Below are 12186 nucleotides of genomic sequence, written 5' to 3'. Positions count from 1 at the left end.
GATGCTTCCTGCCTCACTCACTGTGGGGAGGCTCCACTTATGATGCCTTTGCTTCTCGTAGGACATCACAAAATCTGTATTTGTGTGAATAAGCAAGCGCGAGACAGACATGTGTCATTAAAAAATTTATTGTCATTGATTTGTGATTCTATTTACATTTGTCTATATTATATTTATATTGTCTTCTGTGTATGTTTGTTGTTTCTATATTTGCTGACTTCCTTCCTTTAAAACCACATCACCTTGTATTAAAACTTAAGCTGTGTCTGAGCTTCAATTTAGGACACAAAGTGTGCTTTATGCAGCTGAGACATTCCTCATTATTATTTTATGTCAGCTTCTGATTAGGGTTCATTTAAAGTCACAAAGCCTCTCCTACAACCTTCAACAGGGGGCTTCAACATTTATCAAGCTTTCACCTGATGGGTTGATAAGTCTGCAGTGTCCAGTCTCAGTCTTATACGGCCCTTTATAAAGGGATATCAATTTTTCACTAACTGAGAGGAGCTTGAGTCGGTGTGAAAAAGGAATATTAATGCTCTTCTTAAAAAAAAATCCATCATCTGTGACCCCTGATCCAGTGGGACGTCTGCTTCATCAGATCAATTATCCTCTGATTTTCAGCTCTGTCTTTCTTTGTGCAAATGATTTTATATTTAAAAACAAAAAAATGACAAGCGAATAAAAACAGTTGGACAATTAGTGATATTAAGTGCACTGGTGTACATTTTGTTATCAGCAGGATTAGAGGTTACACGTGACATGTAGGTTCAGAAGCTGTCAGTATCCCCTGTTTATCTTGTGCTCCTGGTCCAGAAGTGTCTGTTGAAGGCTCACTTTGGCATCTTCAAAATCCGGGTTGAGCTTTAATGCCTGCTGGAAATCACTCTTGGCATCGTCAAAAAAGCCTGTAAGATAATAAAAATTGTAAATACATATTAAATATAAGGGTATCTTTTATAATAAACTTCTAGGCTGGATTTTAAAGAGTCAGCAGTAAAAGCACAAGGGTTGTGGCAACTTGCAAATACACAGCTCCATCTAGTGTCATAGAAAAGAAAGCACCAAACAGTTACAGGATAACAGTTGACGATTTCAGAAGCCTTTACTGTTTCTACTGTCTTGCATTTATTCGTATATACAATGTCTTTTGCCTTTGCTGTCTTTGTCCTTTCTTGTAATCATCTTTAGTTTTCAGTGGAGGTGCAGCCATCCACAGATCATCACATCTCTTTTTAAGCCACATTTTGTGACAATATGTTAAAATTTGTGTATACGTGTAAGTGTTCTGGCTGCCAGATTCTGAAAGAGTTTATGTTGTCCTACTAATGATTTGGATAATCCTACAAATAGAGCGTTATAGTAGTCTAACCTACTCGATATGAATGCACGGACCCATTTCTAAGAGTCAGTTTGAGATGATATTTTTCTAACTATTGATATATATTTAAACGTAGAAAGCACATTATGCTAATTAGCGATCGAAACTGAGATCAAAATGATAACATGGCTCCTGTCTTTTTCAAAGTGTTTCAGAGAAAAGGGTGATAAATAGGTAGGTACAGCTGTGTATCATATGCATAAAAGTGATAGGATATATAATGATCCTTCATGATAGTACCAAGCAGGAGCATGTCAGAATAATGGACCAAGAACGGAGGAACCTCCGAGCTTTTATTTTTGCAGATCTAAATGTACTACCTGAAACACAAAACTCTCTGTGAGTCTTTGATAACAGCTGTTTCTGTGCTATGATTGGATCTAAAAACCTGACTTGTACTTGTATCATAAATACTGTCTAGCCAAAATAGTTTAAAACACCTTTTCAACGCAATTGGAAGGAGTAATGTCATTCTTCTAATAGACGTAGTGTCATCTGTGTTTCAGATGATGATTATGAGGAAACACAGGCAAGTCTGCTATAATGGAGATGTTCAACCTATATGTTGACCTCACACATATAAATACACAGTGTGTGCTTATATTTCTTTATATGGTATACAATGTTAGTGGACTGTTTTCAAGTAGGACCTACAGAGGTTAATAAAAACGAAGCAGAGAAAAAGACATTTATTTTGAAGGTAATGGGCGGAAGCTGAGGTGGGGTTTTTTGGCTGTTGATGTGAACTGGCTTGCTGCTGCGAGCTGTCTGTCGCTTAATTGTTGCTTCTTCTTACCTAATCTATAATGAATTAGTCCTCTGTTGTAGAAAGGCACTTCAAACTGGCTGTCAGCTTGTGTCGCAGAGGTGTAGTCATCCACCGCTTCACGAAAGTCCACCCGGAGGTACTTTATCTGCCCGCGGTTGTTATAAGCAGTTGCTAAACTGCTTGCTTCACATTCCCTGTTCAAATATAACACAGTTAAAACCCCCTTTTAAAATCATGGCTACAGTTAAATGTGAACATGAGAGAGAGGAAGGGAACTGAAATTAGCTAGCAGTTAGCGACAACGGGTCACAAAATTTAATGTGTAACAGAATGTGTCGTAACACCACCATGTTATAAACGACAACAGCTAGCCTTTAGCGTCTCCAGAATAAAATGACGATACCTGGACTGTAAGCAGGAAGAAATAAACTTTGTGTACAGCTCTTCTGCCATTTTAAAATTCTCCCTTTTAAACTCAGCGTGGGCGTTTTCGAGTATCTGGGAATTATTCTCCTCCATGTGTGCGAAAGGTTTTCTTGTTTTTCACCTGCGGATGTGACGTTGCACTACAAACTGTCCAATCATAGCGTGGTTCACATGTCGGCGTAGATCAGTGAGGGTTCATGGTACTAAACACGAATAAAGTTTTAAAACCTTTATTAGTAAGAAAAAATAAAATAAAAAATCGTTTTTATTGTTTTGAATACTACGAAGCACCATTCTCTATGCTCTTCCTCTTTCCCTCCTGCCTGGCAGCTCCTTATAAAGCCAACATCCTTCATCTAATCTCTATCTTCTATACATGTCCAAACCATCAACTTTGTCTGTCTTGTGCACTAATCATTGCTTTGGACGGTTGATCCAAGGTATAGAAACTCATTTACTTTCGCTGTCTCTACTCTATCATTCACAAACAGGTCTTCTGCTTGACTTTCATTCCTCTTCTTCTTCCCTACTCTCACTACAGATTTGACATCTACAAACAGCATTGTCCACAGAGACTCCTGCCTGACCTCATCTGTCAGCCTGTCCGTCACCACTTTCTGAAGCTTCTCAGAGCATCTCCCTCATGTAATACCACCCCCACCTTGAACCTGTCTGTCCTACTGCACACCCCACCACAGTCTCGCTGTCCTCATACATGTCCTGTACCACTCTGACATATTTATCTGTCACTCCTGAATTCCTCATCTAGTACCGCAGCTCATCTCTTGGCGCCCCATGACATGCTTTCTTTAGAGCCACAAAGCCACAGTGAAGCACCATCTCTGTATGTCTCCATCACATTCTCAAAGCAAACGTTGCATCCGTAGTGCTCTTTCACATTATGAAACCAGCTCACTGATTGTCACCTGTCCTCTTAACATACCTTTAATAATACTTTGCCATGTCTTCATGGTATGGCTCATGTATCCCTCTGTTGTTACTACAGCTCTACACATCATCCCTGTTCTTGAAAACTGGTCCCAGTACACCTTCCTCATTCCTCAGGCATCCGATCGCTCCCAATAATCGCATTAAACAACCTGTTAAAAATCCACTGGTGTGCCATCAGGACCACCTGCCTGTCCCCTTTCCATCCTCTTCATAGATGCCCTCACCCCCTCCTTACTAACCTTTCTCCATCTGTTCTCCTCTCTCTCCCATTTTCTTCATTTAGTTGTCGTAGAAATGCACCTTTCCTATATTATTTTCTTTGCTCATAATAACTACTAAACTACAGCTTTCTCTGTTTTTCTTGATTTTTCATGTGTACACACATTTGTGGAAGAGAGATTATCTTCTTATTGTTTTACTGTGCCTCTCAGGGGGCAAACTATCTACCTGCACCATCACCTAATAACAAGAAGGTCCTGGGTTTGAATCCACCAGCTGGCTGTGTGGAGTTTCCATGTTCTCTGTGTCTCCATGACTTCTCTACAGGAACTCTGGCTTTCTGTAGGTGTGAGTGGTTGTCTGTCTCTATGTATTAGCTCTGCGATAGATTTGAAACCTGTCCTGGATACACCCCGCCTCTTCCGTGATGTCAGCTGGGATAGACTCGAGCCCTAATGTGAACCTAAATTGGATATGTTGTGGAAAATGGATGGATGTTACAGAAGACAAAACACCATGTGAGTGAAAACCAAACTGTGCTTTCTTTTTCTAACAGCAGGTGTCAGACTCAACTTAGATTTGATTTAAAAAGTAAATGATGCAGTTAGTGCAAATAATATTGATTATATCTATAAAAAGCATCTGAGTAGGAAATCCAACAAGAGGCTTCATATCTTTAAAGACGTTTTTTTTTATATTTTAAAGAAAAAAACTGCTTATTAATCACCCCAAACACCAGTAACAAGACAATGGGAACTCTCACTGCAGTGAACAACAAGAAGGGAATTCTGTAAGGAAGAATGTCCAGGGTGAAGAAGTCAACTGTCCCGCTGAAAACAAATTACACCCTAAGAGCTAAAGGTCATTCAGAGGCTGTGCACTTCCCTTTTACAGCCCATTTATCTCCAGACTGTGTGGACGAGTTGAAACGGATCAAACAGAAACAGTTTGGACCAGAGGAAGGACATGTAGGCCACTGTCTGTTGACACTACTGAGAAAACGGATATAATATACTAATTTTCACGTCAGTGTGACTGTAAATTATTACATGACAGGAATCCAAGAGGAAGAAGTTGGCTTTGCGGTTATGTGTTAAATTGTCACATTTTATTTAAGATTTAACCGTTTTATTTCGACGGCGATATCATGAAGAAAACATAATGTTCAGAAATCTCAGCACCGCCGAGTCTCATCACCCAAAATGTTGCTGTTTGCTGAGAGAATTAACACAAAACATCCAAGATCACTGTGAACTGACAGAACCAGGAAAGACACACCTTCAATAAGAGGGTCCTATTGAAGGTGAACTACAGCACAGAGTCACTCTGAAGGTAAAACATATGTGCCATTCGTACATATAGCTGTCTACACTTTTATGAGTATTTTGGCAGATTTTTAAATTAAGTAGAAATGAATGCAACCGTGGCAACAAACAACATAAAAATAAACCTTTCTGTGCGTGCATCATACAACACAAACATGATATAGAAATGTAGATTTAAAATAAATTGTCTGATGAAAAACGCTGACAATGTGGAGCTCGTGTGAAGTGCAACTGATGTAAAACTCTCAGTCTGCACTGTGATACATTCAGATACATCGATCGCAATTACAGAACAGACTGTTTATCATGAGATTTGGCTGTTACACAAGTCAAAGTCCATTTTTTATGTTATTGCTCTAATGACAAAACAGTTATTGTCTGGATTAGTGATTACAAGAGGCTGAGGCTGATCCATGAGGCTGATTTGATTTCTGGAGCCTGAGACAGATGGCAAATTTTTTCGGTCATGAAAATTATGGTCATTTTCACTTCTCTTCCTGTTTCCAGGTTTTATACTAAGCTGTTTAATATTTAGTGTGTAGATATGAGAGTGGCCTCACACTTCCCTTCCCAAAATAAAAACCTAGCAGGGAGTTCACTGCTTTGCACCTCTGACGAGCACATATGGTTACTTTAAACCATCCCCAGCTTAACACTTGTGAGAAACGGTAAACGGTTTATTATAAGGAGACACGAGAAAAGCATTTCAATGAGGACATGTGCAGCTGTTAAAGTAACAGAGTAATCAATGAATGTAAGCAGAGGATTCTGCTATTTAAACCTCCTGAAGAGACATCCGTTGTAGTGTCTTTTCCTTTTCTCGGTTGCATGTGAGTCCCATTCATCTTTTCCCCCCCGAAACACTGGTGGGCTCACCTCTGTGTGCCTGTGTGTGTGTGTGTGGGGTGGGTAACTATGAACTGAAATACCAAACAAACCAAAAACAGCTGTCTGCTTAAAGGAGGGAGGGAGAGGATCCAGAGCAGACCTGAGGTAAACGTTGGCATGTTGACTCACACAGACAGCGCAGACAGAGAAGCTCTGTTGTCTGTGCTGCAGAGTCATTCCAGAGGTGACACGGTAACCTCTGTCTGTTGTTTTTCTGGCACCAGCCAAAGCGTAAAAGATAGCAGGGTACAAAACCAGAAAGTTTTCAACTCAGAGCAGTCAGAGAAGTAAACTGTAGACTTTAATCCTGCTATATGTTATGTTACTATCAAAGATGTTTCTGAGTGAAAAAAAATAGAGGTTTAAAAACTATTTTCCCCCTGACCCCACACATCTTTACCGTTCTGTGAAGCCAAACAGTGTTACAGCGCACTGTAAACAGAAATGTTAGCGCTTTACCTTCATATTTGCCTTTCTAAGTTGACATAGAAATATGTGTATGCCATAAAAATGTACAGTTATGTAAGAGACTCTTTTGTATCTACATGTTTTCCCAAATACCTTCAAGTTTTTGAAGATAGATGTTCATTGAGAGGACTTGGAATGAATTTTAGAAGAGTTACAGAGACAGTTTGATACATTTAATTTTAATTTTGATTTTTAATCATTGAGCGCCAGGCTTCATTTACAGTAATCTTTTTGGGTAAGCAGTGAGCAGTGAGGCTTAAACAGACATGTTTAATTAAGATACCTGCTTTCAAAGAAATTCTGGGTTTTTTTGGTAACATTTGTGTTCATTTTCCTACATCTAGCATATTTCCTCCATACAGTAACATCTACAAAAGACTAAAACTAACATTAAAACCAATGAAACTAATCATTTCCAAACAATAAAAGCTTCGCTTAAACAAGGAAAAATACACTGAAAAGTAAATACAATTAAACTAAACTAAAAAAAAATATTACAAAAACTGTAACAATTCTGGAATGCAGAGTTATAATCCTAAATATTTTCACAAAATAAATGCCATCTTTCAGTCAATCAGCTAGAATTTTACTACTTAAAGAATTTACTATAACGCTGTTACATCTTTAGATAGTAATTGTATTTTTTTAAATATGTATTTTATAGAGTGCATCATGTAATATTATTTCAAAAATAATACAACAACAAATGTACAAATATGAGATTAGATTTTAATGGAATTTTTTACTATATATATGGTATGATACATGTTTGTGTCACCACCTGATAAATGGGAAAATATTCATTATTCCGTATTTTTAGTTGAATTCAAGTTGCACATTTATTAAGGCTACGTGTAATTCAGCACCAGGCTAATATATACAATATTCATTTATACAAAATAGAAAAAAAAGATTAAAGAAATGTTAGATTACTATATATTTTAATATGCTCCTGGGGGTTTAGTTTAAGTAACATTTACAGTAGATTTGGGGGGAAAAAAATCATCAATAAAAAGTTAAAATAAAGTTTATTTGTAGACATTGTTGCTCAACAGTCAGTAACCTGGGGGGTTGATTTGTGAGTCATTGCTTCTCTCAGTCTGTGGTTGAAGTTAGAGTGGATCGCAGGAAGTTCCTCCCCATGATGCAGTAGTCTGTGGGAGCAACAAAAGTCATCTGGCTCTGCGGAATATAAATAATCAGGAGGTCAGATTGCTCCCAGTGGGTGGGAACCTTTTACTACCAATCATGGAGGAAAAAGCCGCTGACTCTTACTTACGTGCAAAGTTTCAGGCACGGCCCACCGTGTTCTCAAGACGCTCTATTCTCCCAGTCACGTCAGCAAGTTTGAGGAGTCAAGGACTTTTTTTTTGACAATTATACAATGGAGCAATAACACCAGTAACAATAATAACACGAAGAAACCATCAGCTGTCAGCTGCAGAGACTGTTTATAATAAACTGTCATCCATCTGAAACAACAGACTGGATATGCTTGGCTGCGAGCTGTTGGATGGCTGCCTGCATCTGCTTCTGGAAAGCCAGTCTAGCCTCGCATTTGCAGGGATCCTCCACCACCTCGACCTTCACCTCTTTGCCGGGAGAAAGCAAATTTCACATCAGGGTAACAGATCACGCAGAGAGTGAAAAAGCACACAGAGCACCACCCACGCCACTTTCCCCCACTAGACTGCTGATGGAGAACAAAACAAAGCTTAAATGAATGGAAGCTTTTTAAGGCAGAAAAGTACCAATTTCATGTAAACTGTCCAAAAAAACAAAACCATCTGCTACAGATTCAGGATTTTTGTAGTGTTATGAAGCCCTGATCAGAATCCAAGCTGGGTATCTACACGTCTTTAAACTGTTGAGGAGCATTAGTATGACACCAAAGAGCTGCAGGAATCCACACAGTATGATCTTACGTTTCAGGGAACATGTTTTCTTGTCCGCATTCAAGATATAACCTTTCCGGCACTTGCAGTAATACGAGGCGTTGCTGTTGACACAAATGTGTTCGCAGTCGTGTCCCATGGAGCAGGGGTCCACACCTAGAATAAGCCAGGATTAAGGGATGGCAGCATGGGTACAGTTTTTTGCGTGCAAGCAAGGTGGGTAGCTTGTGAAACGTAAGACTATGCTAAAAAAAGATAGAAGCTATTTTTTACTTCACATTTTGGAATTTTATGATTTTTTTCTGCATGCACGAGTTAAAAAAGTATGACTGGAAACTTTTCGAAGATATTTGTAGTTGACCACACATGTGGCGGAAACACCTTCACCGCATCTGTGAACTGCTGTGTGTTGGACAACTGAGGTAACATAACAAAGCACATCAGTTTGGACAGTTAACGAACAGACGCACACAAATTCACACATATGGAGAAACAATACAGCAAAAACATCCATTTCAAACCTTCAACATCTGTCTTTTAGTACACGAATGTAATTGAAGAGCAGTCACACAAGTTAGCAAACTGTTTTTGATAGTTGATCATTGTGTCTGATAAATTTACTTTGAAAATTCGATGTTTCTTATGTTTCAAAAAGAATAAAATCAGCTTATATGGATGGATTTCACTTATCATGTTATGTTCATCTGAATGCTTTCTAATCAGTTTTCCAAATGTTTAAAAGTTTTGTAGAGAGGTTTTACTCTACGTTTTAATTCTTTTCAACACAGACTAAGGAAAAATTCAGAGAACCGGGACGCTTTGATTGCAAAAATAATCAATCTATGATCACCATATAAACGTTTCACTTTTTAAAGAGAAGCTGACAGTCTTAAGACTTTCCGTGGGTTTAAATTGGCGACTACAAGCACGTTCTAGAGCCGACATCTGCAGTCCATACGGGGGCTGAGACCATCTGTTCTAATACTTTTTTCACATTTTTACCAATAACTGTCAATGACCCATAAAAGCCTCCCCCAGACTTAATGATGGAAAAAGGTCTTGCAGGCCGGCTTTGTCCTACCACACAGGGTCTCTCTGAACTTGGACGTGAGCTTCTCGATGACGCCGTAGGTCTCCACGTAGAAGACGTGGTCCTCCAGAGGGGTGCTGGCCATCAGCTGAAGGGATCGCATGTCTGCACGGTCCACCCCGACAGCGTAGATCTCGATACCCTTTCCCCGGGCTGCAGCAGACACTTCTTCCACCTGGTCTTGAGGTCTCCCGTCTGTCACGATGATGGCCACCTTGGAGATATTCCTAGAACGAGGCCGGGCTCCAGACTGCTCGGTGAAAGCTTCATTCGCTGCAGTTTTGATGGCGAGGCCGGTCATGGTGCCAGTCGCCAAAGGCTCAATGCGGGAGATGGCTTTCTTCAAGTCTAGTTTGCTAAAATAGTCTTTGAGCAGGAACTCTGTCTTGACCGTGCTGGCGTAGTTGACCACAGCCACCCTGGTGGAATCTGAGCCCACTTCAAGGGTGTCGACTATGTTGGCCAGAAAGATTTTAACCTTCTCAAACTCTCCTCGACGCACGCTGCGAGAGCTGTCAATGATGAAGACCAGGTCCAGGGAACGGCTTCTGCACTGAGAGTCTGTCTCTGTGATCAAACCATGGCAGGATTAAATCGATATAATACAAAAAAAATTCAGTTCGTTATTCAGACAAACATTTGTACTTTCTCTGAGGTCATTATGTAGTTATTCATCCACAAAAGAAGAAAGAATACTTTGGGATGCACTCAATGAAACAATTGAGCATCGCCGCGGTGGTTCCTCTAAAATGATATTGTATGCTATTTTACATACTATGCATCATTTCAGGGATTCAACAGTCCATCAGAGACATGCTTTATCCTTTCATGTCATTTTCCTGACTGAAAAGGATGCCCAACACATGAAAAATGGCATGTCAATGGCAGTTAGAATCCCTGCCAGTCCAGTTTTACACACATACATTAAACTAGATCATTTCTGGAGTGTTTACCTCTTTACATAAACATCACTGATGAAATGGAACTAAAATATCTGACCTGAAAAAAGAGCATTGGTTGGTTTGGAAAGCAAACCTGACTGGTAATATTCTACCTGTCGGCACAGGACTGACGGTGGTGATGAAGCCGCTTTGGGTACTGACCGGTAGCGTCACAGGAGTGGTGGTCTTCCCTGGCGGCACAGCGGTCACCGGTGGCACTGTACTCGCTGGCAGGGTTGGTAGAATTGCCGGTTCTGGTTCAGTTGGAGGGCGTACCACAGGTGAGGGGCAGAGACCTTTCACTTTGTAAGGGAACGGGTCTTTGATCCCATGTTGGGGATGACGAACCAGTGGTGGTGAGAGAGCTTTGTGTATGTGATGCATATGTGGGCCTTTGAATGTGTGGTGAAAAGGTGATATAGGGACTGGGGGTCTGTGGTAAGTCACTGGTGGAGATAGAGGAAAGGGGTGATACACTACCGGTGGAGGGATCCTTGGTGGCTGGTAGTGGTAGTGATACCTTTCTCTATACGTGTAGTCACTTCTGTGAACTACGAGGCCACCAGAAAGGAAAAGTGATGAGAACATTAGTAGGTTGGTAGAAGGTAAACAGGAAAGTTGTGTAAGTTGACATTGTGTAGTAAGTAAAACATACTGTGCAATAATCTCTTTTGTTTACTTTGGATCACAGACAAATTATTAGTATGTGCATTCAGCCATCCGGGCTGTTTCAGACAAGCCTCTACTATAGTCTGCACAGAGCTTGTGAAACCCCCAGCCAAGATCTGAGAATTCATGCAGGATGTGTTTGAGAAGAGTGTAAAATTTATTTGTTAGAATGAATTTTTATGAATGAAATATCTGTAATATTAAAAATGAATGATTTTTACTACAAAAAATGTGCATTAATCTTTTGTGGAAAAAAGCAAAATAATACTGCTAGAAAGGAGCGGTGGACAAAGTATGCTCACTCAAGTATCTTGTACTTTGTCAACTCCACTAAACTTGGGAGTCAAATTCTAGATGCTCTGCTCTCTGATATTTTAAATGTCTTACATGTTTGTAAGCTGCTGTATTTCTTTTCCTAGCCTACCTATTCCACCACTGCTAGACTTTTGTGTAAAACCAGAATACTAAAAATTAAAGACTTACTTGCTGGATTCAGGGTCCTGAGCGGTGGGTGCCCATTATTTCTGGTTTGAGCGTAACTCTGAGCAGCCATTAGCTCGGGATCCCCTGCCATGAGGTGGTATGTGCCCTGTACATCAGACAGCAGGGGTGCAGCGCAGTACAGGAGGATCCAGTGAAAAGCCTTCATCCTTTCAGTGTGCAGAGCGCCTTCTGTGGTCTGACCTCTCTGAACACTTTGTCTGTGAGGATCAGGGGGTCAAACCGCCACTGAGTAGGAGGAGACCTGAGTGAGACACGTCAAACTGTCTGCCCCAAAAAGGTGGGTCATGAACTTCAGGAGGTGTATAGAAGAGCCAAAAATGTTTCTTTGTTCTTACTTTTTCAATGTTTTGCAACAGTGCTGCAAATATGCAAATCTTGTTTTAGCATAATGAAAAACATTTGGGACAATAAAGTGGTAAATATGTGATTTTGTTGATCTAAACATGCTGTCTGAAATACACTCTACCAACAAAGTCCAGAGTTTGAATAACTTACTATAAAACCTGTGGAGCTATAGACAATAACACATTAGCTTAAAAAATTCTGAAGAATTACTGTTTAAGACCACTTTCAAAAATTAAAAGAAAGTCTGGCTACTTGGAAACAAAATAAACAAATAAGGGCTGGGTTGAGGACGTCCCTAAACACTGTATTACTACC

At 40.0% G+C, this 12186-nt stretch overlaps 2 protein-coding genes across 3 annotated transcripts; both read right to left on the bottom strand.

Moving 5' to 3' along the window:
• Positions 1-55: 55 nt before the first annotated feature.
• On the bottom strand, positions 56-2720 carry ttc32 (tetratricopeptide repeat domain 32). The gene is made up of 3 exons (XM_086264446.1): positions 2554-2720; positions 2178-2344; positions 56-908 (listed from the first exon to the last, which is right to left on the bottom strand). The coding sequence occupies exons 1-3, from the start codon at positions 2667-2669 to the stop codon at positions 781-783; spliced, it is 411 nt and encodes a 136-aa protein (XP_086120572.1). The 5' UTR covers positions 2670-2720; the 3' UTR covers positions 56-780.
• A 3918-nt stretch (positions 2721-6638) lies between these two features.
• matn3a (matrilin 3a) lies at positions 6639-11671 on the bottom strand. 2 transcript variants are annotated; one of them, XM_086264018.1, is made up of 6 exons: positions 11506-11671; positions 10467-10904; positions 9404-9979; positions 8353-8478; positions 7921-8019; positions 6639-7772 (listed from the first exon to the last, which is right to left on the bottom strand). In XM_086264018.1, the coding sequence occupies exons 1-6, from the start codon at positions 11669-11671 to the stop codon at positions 7717-7719; spliced, it is 1461 nt and encodes a 486-aa protein (XP_086120144.1). In that variant the 3' UTR covers positions 6639-7716. The 2 variants fall into 2 exon arrangements, with proteins under 2 accessions (XP_086120144.1, XP_086120145.1); XM_086264019.1 differs by lacking the exon at positions 10467-10904.
• Positions 11672-12186: the final 515 nt, after the last annotated feature.

The sequence above is a fragment of the Aulonocara sp. 'chitande type north' Nkhata Bay genome, linkage group LG15 (genome assembly GCF_057382095.1).
Source record: "Aulonocara sp. 'chitande type north' Nkhata Bay isolate Kocher_YH1m ecotype deep benthic linkage group LG15, A_spYH_male_GT1.1, whole genome shotgun sequence".
Classification (NCBI taxonomy): Eukaryota; Metazoa; Chordata; class Actinopteri; order Cichliformes; family Cichlidae; genus Aulonocara; species Aulonocara sp. 'chitande type north' Nkhata Bay.
The sequence above is the reverse complement of the archived record's forward strand: the minus strand, read 5'-3'. Positions and strand labels throughout refer to the sequence as shown.